The 22,500-nt window shown below is 33.6% G+C and overlaps 1 protein-coding gene and 1 long non-coding RNA gene across 3 annotated transcripts in view; one reads left to right on the top strand and one right to left on the bottom strand.

Moving 5' to 3' along the window:
- The window catches only part of LOC309478248, a 2,330-nt gene extending 72 nt beyond the window's left edge, over positions 1–2,258 (top strand). The window contains exons 1-2 of the long non-coding RNA XR_014198904.1: positions 1–905; positions 1,094–2,258. The exon at positions 1–905 is cut by the window's left edge and continues 72 nt beyond it. This is a non-coding gene — a long non-coding RNA (uncharacterized lncRNA). The remainder of the gene's footprint in view (positions 906–1,093) is intronic.
- The window catches only part of wdr7 (WD repeat domain 7), a 114,988-nt gene that overhangs the window by 66,097 nt on the left and 26,391 nt on the right, over positions 1–22,500 (bottom strand). For both annotated transcript variants that reach the window (XM_082141556.1, XM_082141557.1), the window contains exons 15-18: positions 16,765–16,998; positions 14,483–14,973; positions 8,781–8,866; positions 2,176–2,294 (exon numbers count right to left, since the gene is read on the bottom strand). In XM_082141556.1, the coding sequence (XP_081997682.1) occupies positions 2,176–2,294; positions 8,781–8,866; positions 14,483–14,973; positions 16,765–16,998 (930 nt within the window). The remainder of the gene's footprint in view (positions 1–2,175; positions 2,295–8,780; positions 8,867–14,482; positions 14,974–16,764; positions 16,999–22,500) is intronic.

The raw sequence follows: 22,500 nt of genomic DNA, 5'->3' as shown, positions 1-22,500 counted from the left end.
AAAGTGGAGTTATAGCCACACACAAACACACACACACACACACACACACACGTCAGGTTTACACACATGCTCCTGTTGAAAAGACTCTCTAAGAAAGTGGAGTTATAGCCACACACAAACACACACAAACACACGTGTCAGGTTTACACACGCTCCTGTTGAAAAGGCTCTCTCTAAGAAAGTGGAGTTATAGCCACACACAAACACACACACACACACACACACACACGTGTCAGGTTTACACACGCTCCTGTTGAAAAGGCTCTCTCTAAGAAAGTGCAGTTCTAACTGAAGCCCCGGCAGCCGAACTCAAATGCCCGACCGCTGAGATGAAGCGCAGGAATAAAGCACGAGCCTGAAAGAAGCCATTGAGAGAGATGGAGTGTGTGTCTTTGTCCCGCGGGGTTAGCAGGTGCTAAAGCTGCGAGATACGAGTGAAAGTGAATGCGAGAAGAGAGAGAGAGACAGAGAGGGACCCTTGGAGAAAAAGGATTAAGGATGCTTAACAGAGCGTCTCTTTCTTTCTTTTCTTTCTCTTTCTCCGTCAGTCTTTCTTCATTTCTCTCTCAGTGTGACGTACGACACCTCTGCGGTCACGGACGTCACACTCTGACACACACAGATCGCATGGCTCACAAAAACAAAGGACTAGGGATGCACGATATATCGGCAACCATATCGGTATCGGCCAATATATGTACATTTTTAATGTTATTTTTTATGTTATTGTTATCGGCCCGACAAAAAATTTGCCCGATATCTTAAATCTGATAAATAGTGTATTACTTCCTTCAGCTGAGACGCTTCAGATGCGCACTGTACACCATGATGGTTTTGAATTGCTTGAAATATGATTGAAATCAAATAAGCTACATAAAATTATCATGAGAACATTATAAGTGTGTGTTTGTATCGGTTATCGGCTTTCAAATATAAAGAATTATCGGTTAATGGCTTTTAAATATAAATAATTATAGGTTATTGGCTCACAAATATAAAAAAATTTCGGTTATCTGCATACAAATATAAAGAATTATCGGTTAATGGCTTTTAAATATAAATAATTATACGTTATTGGCTCACAAATATAAAGAATTATCGGTTATCGGCTTTCAAATATAAAGAATTATCGGTTATTGGCTTTCAAATATAAAGAATTATCGGTTATCGGCTAACAAATATAAAGAATTTTCGGTTATCGGTATACAAATATAAATAATTATCGGTTAATGGCCTTTAAATATAAATAATTATCGGTTATCGGCTTTCAAATATAAAGAATTATCGGTTATCGGCTTTCAAATATAAAGAATTATCGTTATCATCTTACAAATATAAAGAATTATCGGTTATCGGCTTACAAATATAAAGAATTATCGGTTATCGGTATTGGCCAACATTTTCATACCGGTGCATCCCTAAAAAAAGATTTGAATATAATAAACAAATATGTAACTATTGAAATATCAATAGGGGCTTTCGCACTGGATAGTTCTAGGAACTTAGTTCCCCGAGAACTAATGGTTCCCCTACGAACATTTTCCTGGTTGCATTTGCACCGCTAGTAGGAACTCTGAAGAGCCGCGCTTGTTGTTGTGACTTTTATTTTGACGGAGCTGAGAACGGCAGATTCTCCATGTTCATTAGTTTACGATCTGTCTAACAGACCTGTCTAATACTTTATTAGATAGAACTGTTATACATAGAAAGTAGACAGTAGTGTAAAGGTATTAACGTATGCAGTGTGGTTGATGTCCAGTGTTGCTGAGCAAAAATACATAATCATGTTTCTCTTGGTCCCCTCAAAGTCACGTTGTAGGTTAAGAGGTCCATCTCTTACTGTTTTCCCTGTTCGTAGAGTTAGTTTGTGGAGTAAATCTATAGGCTATAATCTGTGTGTTTACACAGCCTTTTAAAAAATAGCGGGAGCTGGTGTTTCGCTTGCGTTCAGCCAATCAGCGAACACTAACGTCACATATAATTCCTATAGTGCTGGTTTAGACCGACTCTGAAATAGGAGCTCAATTAGTTCCTCCAAAAGGAGTTCCTAGAATTAAAATCGTTCCTAGCTCCTGTGGTGCGAACGCGCCAAAATCCGGGAACTTCCGCCAATAGTTCTAGGAACTATGAAAAGGTTTATCCGGTGCGAAAGCCGCTAATAATACACTTTACTACCTCCAGGCAGCGGTCCTGCCATCTGCGCGCCAGCATCTCCAGTAGAGGAGGCCTGAATTTATCCAGACCCAGAAGATCAGGAAGCATGACACAATGCATGGCGGCCAGCTGACTCCAACCTACACAAACACACAATCACACAGAGAGTCAATCACGGCGATACACAACAGCCCTGCAGATCTGAAGCCCGGCCTGACAGGACCCTAGAAAAACATGAGCAACGTTTCATATTCATGATGAGCAACATCCAACACAGAATCACATATATCAGAAATATATGGAACAGCTTTCGGGAAAACTTCTGAGGAGAGAAACTTCAAAGAAATTACATTTCTTTGTGAAACAAGATCAACAAACTTACCTTTAGGAAAATATTCTAACAACTACTGTACATTCAGGCCATCGCTTTATAAAAACTGATAAAAAAAAAAAAGACAAATCTAGACTGGATCTCTAAGAAGGGAAAGAAGTGCGAAGCAGAAACATTGATACAAAAATATAACTTGACATTTACCACCATTTATTTTTTTAAACAGCTTGTGGAAAATTCTACATTTTACTTGCTACATATTTGGCTCTCTTTTGAATAAAAATGTCAATTACAATTGCTTTTTTGCTTAAAATACTTTACAATAACATCAGTTAATATATTAACTAACATGAACAATGTGTTTTACAGCATTTAATAATCTTGGTTTATGTTTATTATAATAGTATTGGTCATTATTTGTTCATGAACTATTGTTAACAGAGACTTTAAAAAAAATATATATATATATATTAGTAAATGCTGAAATTAACTAACTAAGATTAATAAATGCTTTTGCAGTAATTTTCACTGTAAGTTCATGTTAACTAATGTAGTAAACTAATGTTAAACTTATTGTAATGATTTTCACCAGCGGTAAATTTTACATCCAAATGTATTTTTGTATGACTAAATTCTTTATAAAAAATAATGCATTGTGGGAACGGGTAATTTTCTATTTTTTATTTATTTAAAGAAATTTCAAATTTCAGAAGCATTTTAAAACATTTCTAAATATGTTTAAAATAAAATGTTCCAAATGCAGAATGGAATAAAACATCTCTGAAATAATAAAAATATATATATATTTTGCAAACACTTTAGAATAGGATTTAATTGAAAAATTGAACTAACAAAAAAACAATAAAGTTATTAACCTCAGATATTGTTGATTTTAACATTTACTAATAATAGTTGTATTTGTTAAGTGTGAACCAACAAGAACATGAACATTTTTATTAACTAACATTAACAAAAGTCAATAAATGCTTTACAAATATATTGATCATTGATAGTTTATGTTATTTGATGTATTAGGTAACGTCAACAAATGAGACCTTATTGTAAACTATTATTTTGTTTAAATGTTTATAATTGTTTTTATTTCTATATCTACAGTATATACAGTACAGAAACAACTGCTTTAAGGATTTAATTATTTCACTCGTAAAGATGTTTATTAAAACACTGAGGATCTGAAGATAAACGTGAGTGTGTGTGTGTGTGTGTGTGTGTGTGTGTGTGTGTGTGTGTGTGTGTGTGTGTGTATAAAGTAAGCATGCAGTCCAAGACATATACATTGACACAGACAGAAAACACAGGCACTGAGCGCGAGGCGGACGGAAAGCAGAGGGAGAGAAAACGAGTGCGGCTAAAGAAAGAGAAAGAGAGAGAGAGAGATTGAGAGAGAGAGAGGCCTTTATTCAGAGAGAATACCTTCATTGACTGAGGGAGAGTGAGACACTCCTGAAGCAGAAGACGGAACAGTGGCGGCAGCTTGAAAAGAGAGGAAAAGATCCGTGAAACAAAAAGAAAGAAAGAAAATTAAAAAGAAAGAAAGAAAGAAAGAAAGAAAGAAAGAAAGAAAGAAAGAAAGAAAGAGAGACGGAAAAAGGCCTCCAGCAGTGTTAGAAGAGTAAAGCGGCTGTTATTAAATGAAAATAAACTGAATACATCGGCACTGAACACTCACATGGACACAGAAAAAAATTAATAAAATTAAAAATGAGTAAGTAATTGGTTATTATGGTTATTAGTGAGATTATCACCCAAAAATTCCAGATTTTATAATTATTATTAACTATGGTAACAGTTTCCACAAAATACGACTGGTATCAAAACCAATATTTTAGACAATTTTTTTATTATTTTTTTTATAAATGTATAAGAATAATTGGTAACACTTTACAATGAGCTCTTATTAGTTAAAATTTGTTATTAACTAACATAAACATTAATCGTTGTTAATGTTAATGGTCCACAATAATATGAACAGATACAACTTCTGATTTTTATTTCATGTAAATGTTGACATTAATATACTAACTAAGATTAATAAATGCTTCACGAGTATTTTTTATTGATAATACTTGTGAACTAATGTATTAACAAAAGGCTAAAAATGTTAAGCATTACAGAATAAATGCATTTTTAAATAATTTTTAGACACTTTTTCGTCTTTGCTGTTTCATATTAAATAAAACATTTGAATTTAAGTAAAAAAATGCTAATGTATTAAGTGCAAAATTTTAAATTCTGTATAGTTAATACGGGTCCATAAAGCAGCAAGAATAAAATCTGCTTCAATAGTTTTTAATATCAACTTCCACAAAAGTAGTTCAGTCAGCATTTGCCCTAAAACCGTTACTGTACTGTCGGATCATCAGATATTAATAAACGCTACTAAAGCTTTCATTACATTCCTCTTATTATAGTGGTTTCCAGATGGAAACTTTTATTAGCATAGTAAATGTTTGTGGTGAAAAGCATTATTCTGAAACCTGGATAAAATATGGTTAATTCAACACAAGTTTTTCAATTGAACCTTTTAAACTGATGCTTTTATATATATACTGTGTGAATATATTAGAGCTGCAAGATTAATAGTTAAAAGATTGTGATCTCAATTCAAACACCCACACAATCTCATTCCTAAATTACAACAATTCTCCTCTGTCTATTAGAGATATGAAACAGCTTCACAAACAGTCTTTTCAGCCACACAGTTTCATTATTTCTGTCTTACAATCATTCATATGATCACAGAAGCACTGGAATAAAAGATTATAGTTCAGATATAAACCCTGATGTCTACAGTAGCGATCATTAGAGTAAATCACCTTTTGAAAGTAACTTGATGCTTCAAATAAAGATTGTATCAATTACATCATTACACCAGTAGGTGGCGACAAGTGACTGTTAAAATGTGTTTGTCATTGAATCATTCACTCAAGAGATTTGTTCAAAAACACTGAATCATCCAGTTATGAAATAAGTGAAGTCTTTATGAGTGAGTCATTGAATCATTCACTCAACTGACTTAGAAAAAAATTAACATTTTGTCAGAACCTCGAGAAAATAACGTTATTTGTTTCAACCGTAATCTCTAATTTAAACAAATAAATCGTGATTTTCTCAAATTATCCAGAATCATGCTCCTCTTACTCAAGCAGAATCATACTCAAGTGATCCAAAACATTTAGCTGCACCTGTAAAATGAACAATTATGAGCAAGAATTACAAATCCCATGAGTGATAGAGAGAGCGAAAGAGAGAGAGAGAGAGAGAGAGAGAGAGAGAGAGAGAGAGAGAGATGGTAGAGCGAAGCCATGCATGCAGACAGAGAGACAGGGATCCTGCAGAGTGGAGAGAAAAACAGTGCAGTGTGGTTTGTCAAACAAACAAACAAACAAGTGTTTTTCTAGGAGCACATCATCCTCAGTGAGGCTGCGACCAAACCTGACGTCCCGAGGCGAGAAACAGCTCGAGTAAACCATCAAAATATCAGGAAAATATCTTTTAATTATGTTAAATATGAGGGAAGAACAAAAACACTAAACTTGGTTACGGTATTCATCTGACAAAATTATTTGGTAAATAAGCGCAAACTGCAGCTACGGGCTTTACTTCACCATGCAAACCAACAAATCTTTTAATTTTTTTTTTAAGAAAACATTTTTACGAAAGAAAAAAGTGCCCTAAATATACAAAGCAATCTTTGTAGAATGAAAACAAGAAATTAATTTTATTTATAAAAAGGAAAATCTTTCAGTGGATAATAAAATAATTTTTTTAAAGAAATGCATTTCTGTTAATATCATAAACATCATGTAAATTAAGGATTTTACACTATATTTTGTAGACTTCTTATCAGCTACCAGTGAACTGTTAAAGTCACCATTATAAAAAAATAAAATAATAATAAAAATAAAATAGAGACATACATTTTTGTCCATATCGCACACCCCTTATGCAACCCCTTGCAATCGAACCCCTTATGTATATATATATATATATATATATATATATATATATATATATATATATATATATATATATATATATATATATATAAGTATATATTTAAATAAATATCAATAAATACGGCTCAGTATCAGCATATCGGTTAACCATTACTATACTAGTAATGCAGTCCTCAATCAAGTTTTCATTTACATTTTAAGTCTGCTAAATAGATCATACAACAGCATATATCGATCAAAGACAGACATGAAAAAAGGTGAATTTTAAAAGTCTTCAGCACTTCATGACAATAAAAACATATTTTATGTCAGTGTTCCTGTGCTAAAACATACAGGCTCTCGGACTGAAACTTCTCCGTAACGCACAGCGAGATCTGCATGTTTCTGCCGGCACACGCTCGGCTTTTATCTCGGCACGCGATTTAAAGAACGACTCCATTAAAAAACACTTAATAACACAACCTGAGCAGTTCCACAAACCCGTCCGGATCAATACGAGGAAACGAGAGGAGGGGAAAACGCTACACGCGTTGAATAACTTTCATTATGTGTACAAACCTAAAGAGAAGTGTTAGATCAATATTCTCAACACATCTCAGAGGACCCTCTCTCTCTCTCTGTGTGTGTGTGTGTGTGAGAGAGAGAGATCATAACATTCTCCTTCTCTAAACGCAATCTGGTCCGGCGTGAGAATTCATCGGACAGGCGCGTGTCAGGACGCCGGACACGGAGGGCTGACGCTGCTCGCGCTGTTTTGTCCGGTGAAAGACTTTAGCATGAGAAAGAAACGCTGCAGGGCCTTCTGGTCGAAGAGAAGAACACAACACACACACTTCCCTGTGAATGAGCCAAACAGGCGTGTGGCGTGAGCAACTGAACACAAGACATTATTCACAGTCCTCCTCCATTGTGGCCCAACAATAGCAGCTCGGGACGGGGGACAAATTAGGGCACGTGTGGAGGAAGAGTGTGTGTGTGTGTGTGTGTGTGTGTAACTAACAGGGTTCAAGCAGACACCCTGCACTAAACAGTGCATGTTATCTAGAAGTTGTCTAACAAAGCTTCAATGCCAAACAAAATGCAAAAAAAAAAAAAAAAAATTTAATTTAAATTTAAAAATTTATAAAAAATAAAAAAAGATAAAAGAAAAGGCAGAATGAAAGAAAAGTGCACTAAATAATAGAAAGCTATGTTCGTATGAAAAGATCGAATATATATATATATATATATATATATATATTGAGATGTCAATTTTTGTTGATATCGCACACCCCTAATGCTAATACTTCTATATCTTTACTGCATTTTAACTCTTGCATTTAACACTATGAATCTACCCAACAACAACTTATTAGTCAAATCGTGGTTCCTCTGAATAAAATAAAATAAAATAAAATAAAATAAAATAAAATAAAATAAAATAAAATAAAATAAAATAAAATAAAATAAATAAATAAATAAAATAAATAAAATAAATAAAATAAATAAAATAAATAAAATAAATAAAATATTGTGTGTGTGTGTCTGTTACTAACAGGGTTTAAACGGACACCCTCCACTAAACCGGACACTTTTTCTGGTGCATGTTATCTAGAATCTTCCATAACAGAGCTTCAGTGCCAAACAAAATGCATTATTATTGGCGTTTGCTAAGATCAGCATTTTCTCCAGCTGGACGATATGAAATGCAAGACATACAGAACGGGAAGAAAGCATCTAAAAACCAGACAGTGAAAGAAAAGTGCACTAGATAATAGAAAACCTATGTTAGTATGAAAAGGAGAATAAACTTTAAATGTTGTTATTGAAAAAAATACCCAAAAGTATTGTAATATAAATTTTTGCCGATATCACATATAATGCAAATACTTCTATATCTTATAAAATTGTATATTTTATAAAATAAAATAATAAAATATTAAGATATGCATTTGTCAATATCGCACACCCCTAATGCAAATATTTCTATATCTTTACTGCATTTTAACTCTTGCATTTAACATTATGAATCTACCCGACAACAACTGATTAGTCAAGTTATAGTTCCTCTGAATAAAAAAAATAAATAAAAAAAAATAATTAAAAAAAAAAAATAATAATATTAAGATACATTTTTATTGATATCACACGCCCGTAATGCAAATCTTTACTGCATTTAACATTATGAATCTACCCGACAACAACTGATTAGTTAAAACATGGTTCCTGTTCTAAAAAATATATATACATATATTTTTTTTTTTATATAAAAATAGTGTCCGTCTGAGTGTTTTGTGTGTGTTTGTTTCACAGCGAGAGCAGATCTTTGTACTCACCTTGTTTGATCTGCCCTTGCAGGGCCGGGCTGGAGGCCTGAGGGCCGCTGTGTCTCGGGCTCTCGGGGGCTCCTGGTCTTGGGGGTCTGAAACACAAAAGCCCAAATGAAATATTTAACACACATACTGTATCTGCAGCACAGAATTCAACATCAGACCAGCAGGAGTGTGTGTGAGCAGATACACGCACGTGTGTGTTTATGCAGGACTGTGTGTGTGTGTGTGTTATTTTAGTTTATTAATATTTTGTTTTCATATTGTTTTTGTGTTAAATTTAGTTTCATTTTTAGTCATTTTGTTATGTGCTTTTGTCATTTTATTAGTTTTTACCTTATTTTTATTTCAGTTTTAGTTGTAGTTATTTATTTTGAGTTCCTAATTTCAATACTTCATAAACTTATTTCAGTGTATTGCCATGTGTTTAAAATGCTCTCATTATAATCGTTTTTTGTGGTAAATCACTGTTTCACTGTTTTTACTTGAATGTCTTTGTTTTAAGTAAATAAATAAGACCTTTTTTCCTTAAATATGTTTATATATATATATATATATATATCATAAGAAACAATTAATATCCTCTTAACAAGCGCGAGCGAGTACAATAAAGCTTCTGCAAACCAGGGTTATTATCAATAACATTTATGTGAAATAAAAAATAGATATTAGTCGAAAAACTTAAACTGAATGAACATTTTAAGTTGAAGCACTAAAATGAATTAACAGGAAATAAATAAAAGCTAAAACTGAAATAAAAATAAACTAAACCTAAATAGCATAATTTAAATGAATAAATTAATAAATAAAAAGCACAAAAGCACATGAAATGACTAAAAATTTTATTAAAATTTATATAAAAACTATAAAAAATAAAAGCTTATTCAAAATATGAATACAACTAAAATAACACTGTCACAAACACATTTTTGAAGAATGTAAAAATATCATCAAAATATTATCAACAAATTCCCCCCAAATATTGAGGTATTAATTTTGCCAATATTGCACACCCCTAATGCAAATACTTCAACATGTTTCTGCATTTTTAACTGTTGCATTAAACTATTTGAATCTACCTGACAACAACTGGTTGGAAAATAAAATAAAAAATAAATAAAGTAAAAAAAAATATTAAAATGTATAATGATCATGAAAAGACTGCAAAAAATATTAAAATATATTGTTTTGAATCCATGCAAGAAATATCACTCAACCCTAGCTGCAAAAAAAAAAATACGAAGATGTCTTCGTATAGTCAGCTTGTTATCTCTTCTCTCTCTCTCTCTCTCTCTCTCTCTCTCATACTTGCTGACTCTCTCTCTGTCTTTCTTCAGTGTTGGTGTCTACCGTCTCGTCCTGTCATCATCACTCTCCGCTCCACCTGTCATATTCACTCTAACGAGAGCCTGACCTCGTTAAAGCTTCAGATGAAGCTTCTGTGAGATCTTTGATTCCACATTCTGCTCAGAGTTCAGCTTTTTAAAAGCACATGTTAAGAGGGGAGAGGAGGCATGAAATAAACGACTTCTGACGGAGTCTAAGAAGCTGTAGGTTTAGTAAGAGACTCGCTTGGAACGTTTCACTTCCCAAACTATACAGTCAAAAGGCATTTGATAGGAACTCAAGAAACGTGTGTGTGTGTGTGTGTGTGTGTGTGTGTGTGTGTGTGTGTGTGTGTGTGTGTGTGTTTGTGTGTGTGTGTGTGTGTGTGTGTGTGAGTGAGTGAGTGAGTGAGTGTGTCAGGAAAGTTTTAGCCGCTTTATAAAACCGTCTGAACTCATTATAAAAGACACTAAAACTGCAGTTTGATGGAAACGGTCCAGACGTCGTCCACCAACAGCAATAATACACTGCTTTTATTTCAACGGTAACATTTCTGCCAGCTTCATCCTGGGCTTGTTGGAGAAGTTTATTGACAAGTTATTGAAAATACCATCTTTTTGGCCGTTTTAGCTTTCCACTGCGTAACTTTGCCCTCCAAAGCGTTTAGAAAACAAATCTAAAGCAAGGCCGTAAATGTGAAATTGCCTCATAAAAGTGTGGAGCAGATTTTGCTCAGAGCAACGCCGAGATTGAAAGATGTTCAGAAATGTTTTAATATCTGTGTGTAAACAGAAAGGATGTAGTTCATGTGGAAAAAAATTAGCATACAAAAAAAATATAGATTATAACAAATAACGTTATTTTCTCAGGGTTCTTACAAAATGTTAATTGCTGCTGTCAACTATAAAACGTTTAAATTGTAAAGTCAGTTGAGTGAACGATTCAATGACTCACTCATAAAGTCAAATACATAATAGTAATACAACATATTAGAGTTTGAAAAGAAACGTACGACTCTCAAGGCAAACATGTTCAGGTCAAATATCATGAAATAATAAAAATATTTTTTGCAATGCCATTATTTTCATGATAATTAAGTACATTTCTCATACATGATTATGAATTATTTAAACGATAATTTATGCTTGTGTAAATAAAATAATCAATGTATTACAGTCATTTTTACATTTACTTTATTTACAATAAAAACCCATTTGTTAACATTGCATTAACTAACAATAAGCAATATATTTGTTACCATATTTATTAATCTTTGTTAATGTTAGTTACTAACAAATATAATTAATATACTTAATGTGGCATTTACTATTATACTCATATTACTTTATTTTATAAAATATGAATATTAAGAATTCATTATGATTATGCAAATTTCATGATGTATAGAGTAACCAATTCATTTATACCGTGTTAACTAATGTTATCTTGTTAACTAATGTCGCTAAATAATATTAACAAATGGAGGCTTGTTGTAAAATTCAAAAATGAAAATCCATTAAGAATGCATTATGGTTATGCAAATTTCATGATATTTATACAGTGATGATTCAGTGACTCACTCATAAAGTCTGTAAATTAAATACATAATAGTAATGGAAAATATTAGTGTTTGAACTGAAACACAGGACTCTCGAAGCAAACATGTTCAGGTCATGTTTTACCTTTTACCCCAAAAATCTAATTAAATAATCAAATATTTTTGCATGGAGACATTATTTTCATGATAGTTAAACATATTTCTCTAGAATTCTCATTACCTTATGCAAAACATATATGATTATTTAAATTATAAAAAAGGACTTGTACTTCCTTTAATTTATGCTTATGTTTGAAAAAAAAGAATTAATCAATCATTTTCCTAAATTAAATTCATTTTCCTAAATTCATTTTCCTAAATTCATTTTATTATCTTAAATTAGTAAAAATTATATTACAAATTATAATTAATACAATTATTTAAAAATAATGTCTTAAAATATCATTTTTTTTATAAAACACATCTCTAAAAAAATAAATAAAATAAAATAATAATAATAATAATATATATATGTGTGTGTGTGTGTGTGTGTGTGTGTGTGTGTGTGTGTGTGTGTGTGTGTGTGTGTGTGTGTGTGTGTGTGTGTGTGTGTGTGTGATCTTCCTAAAATATTTATTTTATTTATCTTACTGTAGTACAATAAGCAATATATTTGTTACAGTATTCATTAATCTTTGTTAATGTTAGTGTTAATAATAACAGCTGTTCATTGTTAGTTCGGGTCCATTAAATAATACAAACAGATGCAACTAATATATTAGTAAATGTTGAGATTAACATTAACTAAGATTAATAAATGCTTTATAACTGTATTGTTAGTTCTTGTTAACTAACGCAGTTAAATAATGTTACCAAATGGAGCCTTATTGTAAAATTCAATAATGAAAATCCACAAAGAAACACCATTAAGAAAGCATTATGGTTATGCAAATTGCATGATATTTATACAGTGATTCTGATCACATATAAATAATTCAAGATTAAATTAGCGTGAAATATAACGCTAACCCTTCAAATAAACCGCTCCTTCAAAATTACCCTCATTATATCGACTCACGAAAGTTGTTTCAAGGGTAAAACTGACTTTGAAAGAAATCGGTGGCGCTGCCCTTCAATCTAAACATGTGCACAAACACACTGACGGCGCGTATCGACGGATTTCACGTGTTGCTGCTAGTTCACCTGCAGAGCTCTGAACACGAGACTGAAATCTCTCACCTGCGGACAAGCTGAACGATCAGCAAACAACCAGCGAGAGAAAGAGCTCGATAGCCTTCAGCGGCTTCACCCCGCGGGGCCGTTATGACCAGAACAACTGCCCCGGCCCCTGAGAACGAGCGCCGGTCGAGGCCCCTGCGTGCAGACGAGGCGCTGCGTGCTGTTTCTCACTGTCCTGAACCTCCATCACACCCCTGGGAACCCGAGGGAGCCAAAGCCCCCAGACACGCATACGAGAACACAGGTAAACAACAGAACCAGCGGGGCCGAAACACCTGAGGGTGGTTTACTTTCTCACATTTTGCCGAGATGTCATTTATCTTTTTTTTTTTCCTTTAAGTTCTTTAATAATAATAATTCAAAATAAAACTGAAATAAGAATTAAATTAAAGAGAGCTATATTAGACATGTAAGGAAATAAACTAATTAAAAAAAATTATTACAAAAGAAATTTACAAATTTTTATTGAAATTAAAATGCAAAGAAAAAAATATGTAAATAAGTTAAAAATGATAAATTATAACGCTAAATATGTCAGTGCATTTTCACACCACAGTCTTCGTTTGTACATAATAAAATAAATAAAATGTATTAATATAAAAAAGCAATATATATATATGTTTCTATATCATTTATTTACTTAAATCTTTTTTATTTTATTCACATAATCAAAAATTATTACGATTATGCATTGTGATTATGAGAATTTTTGAGTAAATTGTCCAGATAATAATTTAAATGCAAATAAATAAATAAATAAATAAATAAAAACATCTAAAACTAGGCTCTATTTTCTTCATACAAAACATAATGTCTCATGTTTATTCCTTATTTTCTGTGGGTGAGATATGATCCAGTCCTTCTTTGTTATATGTTCCTGACCAGTGTTATTTATCTTAGCTTTATTAATATTTTTCATTTTTATGTTAATTTTAGTTAAATTTGTAGTAATTTCGTTATATGCTTTTATTTTATATTGCTATTCAGGTTTAATTTATTTTTATTTCAGTTTTAGTTTTTTTTTATTATTTCCACTTAATAATTGTAGTGCCTCAACTTCAACTTATTTTGGTTTATTGCCAAAGCAACTTTTGTAAATTTTCATTAAGTTCAAAACCTAATATTTTATTTCAACAGAAATGTTTTGAAATCGCTGGTGTTTCTGACGTCACAAACTACCTTGTAACCAATCAGATCAACGTGTGATCGTCAACCAGTGGATCTCTGAGCTGAGTGAGTGAGTGGAGGCGGGGCTCATTTGCATATTCATAGAACCGCGCATACTAAATGAGGCAAGGGTGTCGAGTTACATTTAAGCTGTTTTAAGGCCTTTTTCGAGGAAAAATTGGATTTTTTTTTCTACATTTAAATATGTAATTTTGGTGATCAAAGATGAGTTTTATGGGATAAAATTATTAACTAGTGATCATTATGAGTGTTTGGTTTGTGTGTGTGCGTGTGCTTGTGTATGTATGTATGTGTTTGTGCGCGCATGTATGTGTGTGTGTGTGTGTGTGTGTGTGTGTGTGTGTGTGAGAGAGTATGTATGTGTGTGAGTATGTATGTATGTGCATGTATGTATGTGTGTGTGTGTGTGTGATGTCACCTGACTGGCGCTTTCTTCATATGCTCTCCGATGAACGTGGCGTTGGTCATGCCCATCAGTGTGTTAGCGAGTGAGATGACGGACAGCAGGTGTTGCGTGGTCACTGCTCTCGACACGCCGTACGTTCCCTTCCCCACGACCTCGGACACGGAGAGCTTCTCGACCGCCCCCTGCGCCAGCCGGCGGAGCAGCGAGTCCTTGAAGGTGGGCAGCATCAGAGACATGTGCCCGCCGCGCGAGATCAGGCCGAAGGAGATGGGTGTGTGTGGGCGCAGCATGCCGAGCCGGTTCACACACACCTCGTCCAGGTCCCCGTTCAGGCCCCAGGCGTGCAGGCAGGACATGAAGAGCTTGGCCGTGTCCATGGTCAGGTTGTACTCCAGGAGACTCAGAGACTTCGACTTCTCCTCACGCCGACGCTGCTCCTCCTCTTCATCCTCGTCTTCGTCCAGCAGGTGCTCCTTGATGTTTTCTTTAATGGTCTCCTTTACCTGTGCAGGTGAAGTGATGGAACATGTGACGACAAATAAACCAACAACATACGATTTTTTATGCTTTTATTTCTCCTTTCTCTTTTTTTTTTTACATCTAGAAAGCAAAATAAAGCCTAAAGCTTTTGACTACCAGTGTTATTTTAGTAGAAATTTCATTATGTGCCTTTATATATATATATATTAGTGCTGTCAAACGATTAAAATATTTAATCGTGATTAATCGCATTAATGTCATAGTTAACTCGCAATTAATCGCACATTTTTATCTATTCTAAATGTCCCTTGATTTCTTTTTGTCCCATTATTTTTTTTCTCATTTTAATGCTCTTATCAACATGGAAAAGTGGATCGGCTTGCTTTGTGCAAATGTTTTTTTTATTGAAAACAACATTGGCATATACTGTAGTGTTCAATTTCACACTAACATTCACACTCGGAGCAAATAATCGCATCAGCTGTGTGTGTGCTTGGCCATCAAGTGGTGTTTCAGACTGGACGTGCTGCGATGATCGCTCAAGTTCACAACCACAAAACACACAGATCACTTTGGTCTTGTCAATGGAACCATTTGGCAACTTTTTAAAAGTAAACTTTCCATTCAGAATTTTAGTGGCATCCATTTCGGCGTCTCGCGCTCGCCATCCACTCAAAACGTAACGTTAGCCTTCTACTCTTTGGCCAGCTCCAAGGCCAAACAAGTGTGTGCGGCGTGCCTGTTGTGTTGTGTCCAGCTAGATCCAAGTTTAATTTATTTTTATTACAATTTTAGTTAGCATTTATTTCAAGCTAATAATTTTAGTGATTCAACTTAAACTTATTTCAGTGTATTGTCAATGCAACATTTCTAAAAGTATATTTAAAAGCAAATATTCTGAAGTTTTTCAACTAATATTCTTTTTTTAATTTTTTTTTCACTTAGCTGAAAAGATTTAATAGTTTTAGTTTACGATAATAACCTTGTTAACTACTTTTAATCATTCATTTTTAATTTTAAACTATGTTTATAATGTTTTTTATAAACTATGTTTTTAAACTATGTTTCCTATAAAAATAAACATGTAAAATGAAATGTTTATAAAATATAAAACCATTAATTATAAATACAAATAAATATAATTAATAATAATAAATATAAGTAAATATAGTATTTATTATTATACTCATGTTAATTTATTTGTATATATTATATATATTGTATATACAAATTGTATATATTCATTAAAAATAATATTTATTATCTTCCTAAAAATATATAATTTCTTACAAAAATACATCTTTATAAAAATATTTTAAAAAAATGTAATGTTTATATATATATATATATATATATATATATATATATATATAAATGTTTTATTAAATACTTTTTTATTATCTTAATTCAGTACTTTTATATTACGAATTATAACAAACTAGTAATAGTGTAAAAAAAAATTGTGTCTTAAAATATATAATATAAATATATAAATATTTTTATAGAACAATTATAATTATATTTAATTTTTTTTTAAATTAAGTTTAATTTAGGACAATTATAAAACAAATAATAATAAATACAATTATGTAAAAACAAATAAATTTGTACATGCATTTAATCACTTCCCCCTGAACCACATTTAAATTCCCCAATAAGGGCTTTTCCAACCATCAGATCAATTCAATTGATCTGCAGATGAAACGCAAGAACACATTAGACAGGTTTATAAAGTTGAATGTAAAGTGGATTGCTATGGACTGCAGGACAGCGATAGTCTTTTGTTCAGTGATAGAAACAAGCAAGAGTCTGACCTGTTTGAAAATCTTATTGGCCAGGAATGACCCGCTCTTGTCGGCCCCGCCGGGAGCTTTCTGCAGGGATTCTGGGGAGACGAGAGTGGGATTGGGACGCTGCGCCTCCTCCGTCAGTAGCTGGATGATCACGGCCTCCACGTCGAAAAACAGCACGTGCATGTCGGGATCCGTGACGTTCGTCTTCATGGCCTGGACCACCAGCGAGTTGTGGGAGTATTTGGGAAGGTTCCCCTACAAACAAGAAAGAAGAATGGGTTTTTTTTCAGGCCCTTTTGTGCCACTGATTCAAAGAAAACCTTCTATAAAAGGAACAACTTTACAAGAGACAGCAAGAAAAATGTGTCTGTGACTGTTCTGGAACAACAAAGAAGCTCGGGTCAATGATTTTGCTCCGGCGTCTCCATGATGAAAAGGAAACTGCAGTGAGAGCGGACGAGCAGAGAGTCAAACACACTTCACCGTAAAATAGAGCTGCACGATTCTGGATGAACTGTGAAACACCATTTTTTTGTTTCAAATAGAGATCACCACTCTGAACAGACATCTAAACTGAATAAATAGTAATTTACTAGAGGTTCTAACAAAATGTTAATTGCTGCCGTCTATTTAAAAATGTTTTCATTATTTTTTTCAGAAATCTGTTTGAGTGAATGATTCAATGACTCACTCATATGGTATGGTATGGTATCTTTATTTCATACCCGCAGGTAAATTTGTTTTGCAGATAAAAGAAGAATTCGGTCACCCAAAAAAAAGAAACATAGAAGACATAAGAAACATAAAAAACATTTCACATACAGATTTACAGGTTTATATAAACATCATGACAGGCTGCACCATGACACACATATCCTCTGTCCAAATTAACTATCAAACACTAAAACATCTCTCTTACTCATATTATTTAAAATTTAAATTGCCACTGGAACAAAAGTATTCCTGTACCGTCTAGTCTTCCATCTCGAAGCCACAAACCAGCGACCAGAAGGAAGTAACTGAAAATCATTCTTTAAGGGATGCTACCGATCATTCAAGACATCACTTGCTTTCCGGTACAGCTGATTTGTATAAATATTTCCTAAATACCTTTGATTTACTCCTATTATCCTACTCGCCCATTTAACAATTTGGTTTAAGGAGTTCTTATTCTTCACCGACAGGCTTCCATACCACACCACAATGGAAAATGACATAATAGATTCAATAAAAGCAAAGTAAAACAAAGTCAGCATGTGTCTGTCAATATTAAATTTAGCAAGTTTCCTAAGGCAACTCAAACGTTGATGACCCTTTTTACAGACCATTTCACAATTCAACACAAATGACAGTTTTGAATCTATGACTGTACCAAGATATTTATAACTCTCCACACGATCCACAATCTGTCCTTTGATAGTCGTAGTGACGTGATCAACAGCATGTGTTCTAAAATCAATGATCATGTCGACATTTGAATGATTCAATGACTCGACTCACTCATATCGACATTTGAACGATTCAATGACTCACTCATATCGACATTTGAATGATTCAATGACTCACTCATATCGACATTTGAATGATTCAATGACTCACTCATATCGACATTTGAATGATTCAATGACTCACTCATATCGACATTTGAACAATTCAATGACTCACTCATATCGACATTTGAATGATTCAATGACTCACTCATATCGACATTTGAATGATTCAATGACTCACTCATATAAACATTTGAATGATTCAATAACTCACTCATATAGACATTTGAATGATTCAATGACTCACTCATATAGACATTTGAATGATCAATGACTCACTCATATAGAATTTTATAAATAAACTAATAAACAATTAACATATAAATAAATGAATAAATTAATACATTAATTAAATAAATTACTAAATTAAAAACAATAAATTCAAATCAATAAAAAAATTTTTTAATTATTAAAACGAATGAACTTATGAATGAGTTAATGAAATGAAAATCAGCAGATGAATCATGCTTATTTTTTTATTCATTCTAAAAACGGGCTCCATGTTCTCGAAACAAAATCCATGTTCCTCTATCTGCAGGGTGAATCGGATGCGTTTCCATGTGATTCAAGCCCTCCTCAATACTCAGCTCATTATAACAGCAGTAATCAGCAAGTCTTCTTCAAACACATCAGTCAAAAGTTGTTCAGCGCGCAGGATAATCTATTTATTTCATGATCTGTGTAATAATCTCTAATGCTCATTAAGCCCTCCAGCATTCATTTCATCTCATCTGCTTCCAGTCGGCCCGTATTAAATAGCGAGCTTGCTAATTGTTATTCAATGTTAATTCGATGAACAAAGCACCTGCGATCCATTAGAGACATCAGGGAGGATGTTTACGACCGGCCCGATTCAGATGTGCTTCCTAACCAAAACTTCTGTGGCTGAACATAAAAATGCACAAAGCATTAGATAAATGACCCAGAAGGCCGTGCGTTAAGGTAAAATTTGAACGTGGCCCACGCAAATGTGTTTTCGAGTTGAAATGATTCTTTTGATATCGGTTTTCTTTATGAAGTGCAATGCATTTACTGTGTTAAACTCCTCCTGTATTTCGTGTCCTTCAGTGTAATGTCTGACTCCTGGAGTCTGGCGTACAATGTCTGCTCTTTGTGTTCGTGTTCAATGGCTCTGATGGCGGTCTGAGGGGCCGCATTGATCACACACACACGCACGCGCACACACACGCGCACACACGCACACGCGCACACGCGCACACACGCACACACGCACACACGCACACACGCACACACGCACACACGCACACACACACACACACACACACACACACACACACACACACACACACACACACACACACACACACAGCTTGCGCAAGGCCTCGCTCCTTTCATTTTCCTTCAGGTCTCTGGGAAACCAAAGTAAAAGGCAACTGTTGCAGTGAAAGAAGACAAATCTGTGAGATACAGATGAAATAAAAACATCCAGAATTATTAGTGTTTCAGAACTAACTAAATAAATAAATAAATAAATGTCTGACTGAAAAATGCAATTAAATTACAAAAAAAAAGTAAAATACATGGAAAAATATATAAATATTCCTATCTATCTATCTATCTATCTATCTATACATAAATAATAACCTTAAATTATTACATTATTTCTGATTTCTCAGTAACAGTTTCTGTCTGTCTGACACTGTTGTGTTCAAGAAATACACACTATAAATAAAAATAAAATCATATGAAATTATTAGAACATTTCAGAAGTAAATTAATATAGGACAAAATATATATATATATATATATATATACGAGTGTCAGTTACATAATTTCTGTCTGACACTGTTATTATAAGAGAATAAAAATAAAATCATCTGAAATCTGAATATATAAATATATAAAATAAAATGATATATATGAGGGTCTCAGTAACAATTTCTATCTGTCTGACACTGTTGTGATAAGAATAAACACTATAAATAAAAATAAAATCATCTGAAATTTTTAGAACATTCCAGAGCTAATTTAATAAATGTCTGACTGAGATGAAAAAAAAAATATATAAAATAAAAAATCAAATACATAAAATTAAATTAATAACAAAAAATAAATATCAAAAAATATGTGGGTCTCAGTAACATAATTTCTGTTCAAAATCACACACTATCTGAATGCAGACCAGTCTCTCTCTCTCTCTCTCACACACACACACACACACACACACACACAGGCGCATCATTAGGCAGAACAGAGCGCTGTCCCAGAACCACTGGGCTATTTTAAACACATCATTACAGGACACCTGATACCAGAGCAGCGTCTGAGGCGTCTGTAAACCTCCTGCAGTATATGCTTTAGATCTCAGCACATCACGTGACGCTTTTAATGACAGAGAGACGAGGCAAGGCATTCAAATACACACTAAACGAGCAGTTTGTGTCATGTGACCCAAGATTAATTTGACTGCATGACATCGACAACATTGCATAGTTTTATATGATTAATTGTAGTTTATTATTTGCATTTAGCACAGCTTTTCCCTGAAGTCAGCAAGCCTATGAACACACACGTGTGACGTGTTTGAAGCAGAGCGTGACGACATCATATCCTGATGTCCACAAACACAAGAGAGTGATCATGGACACACACTGCCCTCTAGAGGACATTCAACACCACACACACACACTTGACTCCACTGCAACTTCTGACTACATTCAAACACACACAAACAAAACCTCTGACAGCCAATAAGAACGACTCGAACACAATCTGACATGCTAAACACATCGCCAGCTCTAAATGTAGACGGTTAACGTGAGCATAGCATGTGTTTACAAGCGTGCTGTAAAATAAACACTAGCAGACGAGTGTGTCGATGATAGAAACAAACTATAGATGCACGGGCCATTACTAAATCAATACACACACACGTTAAACAAACACACTCTCTTTTACAAATGCATTAACACAGACAAGTGTAAAAAAAATTGTCCTCTCAAGGACATCATCAAGAGCGCACACTTTTAAAGAGGACCGATTACAGGCTTATACTGAGTGTTTCAGGCTCTACTAGAACAGGTTTTCCTGCTTGAATGTTGATTATTCTCCTCATATTCTCCATTGTTGCAGCTCCTCTATTCCCAGTCTGTCAGTAACGCTCTGTTTACTTCCTGTCTAGGGGCGGGTATCGTTTTAATTTTACGATTCCGAATCCGATTCTGCTTATCGATTCTGATTCTTATCGATTCCTAATTTCAATTCCAATAAAAAAATAATAATAATTAAAAAAAAACCTTAGACATCATTTACATTTAGTCTTATTGCAAAACATTTAATTGTAGCTGAATATCACATAGATATATATGTAATCAATATAGATGCACTTTTATGATGGATAGATGCACTTTTACGATGAATAGATGCACTTTTATGATGAATAGATGCACTTTTACGATGGATAGATACACTTTTACGATGGATAGATGCACTTTTACGATGGATAGATGCACTTTTATGATGGATAGATGCACTTTTATGATGGATAGATGCACTTTTATGATGAATAGATGCACTTTTATGATGAATAGATGCACTTTTACGATGGATAGATACACTTTTACGATGGATAGATGCACTTTTACGATGGATAGATGCACTTTTATGATGGATAGATGCACTTTTATGATGGATAGATGCACTTTTATGATGGATAGATGCACTTTTACGATGGATAGATGCACTTTTACGATGAATAGATGCACTTTTACGATGGATAGATGCACTTTTACGATGGATAGATGCACTTTTAAGATGAATAGATGCACTTTTACGATGGATAGATGCACTTTTATGATGGATAGATACACTTTTACGATGGATAGATGCACTTTTACGATGGATAGATGCACTTTTACGATGGATAGATGCACTTTTATGATGGATAGATGCACTTTTACGATGGATAGATGCACTTTTACGATGGATAGATGCACTTTTATGATGGATAGATGCACTTTTACGATGAATAGATGCACTTTTACGATGGATAGATGCACTTTTACGATGGATAGATGCACTTTTACGATGGATAGATGCACTTTTATGATGGATAGATGCACTTTTACGATGGATAGATGCACTTTTACGATGGATAGATGCACTTTTACGATGGATAGATGCACTTTTACGATGGATAGATGCACTTTTACGATGGATAGATACACTTTTATGATGGATAGATGCA

Source organism: Leuciscus leuciscus, assembly GCF_965113295.1.
Source record: "Leuciscus leuciscus genome assembly, chromosome: 16".
Taxonomy (NCBI): domain Eukaryota; kingdom Metazoa; phylum Chordata; class Actinopteri; order Cypriniformes; family Leuciscidae; genus Leuciscus; species Leuciscus leuciscus.
Note: the sequence above shows the minus strand (reverse complement) of the source record. Positions and strands in the feature narration are given on the sequence as shown.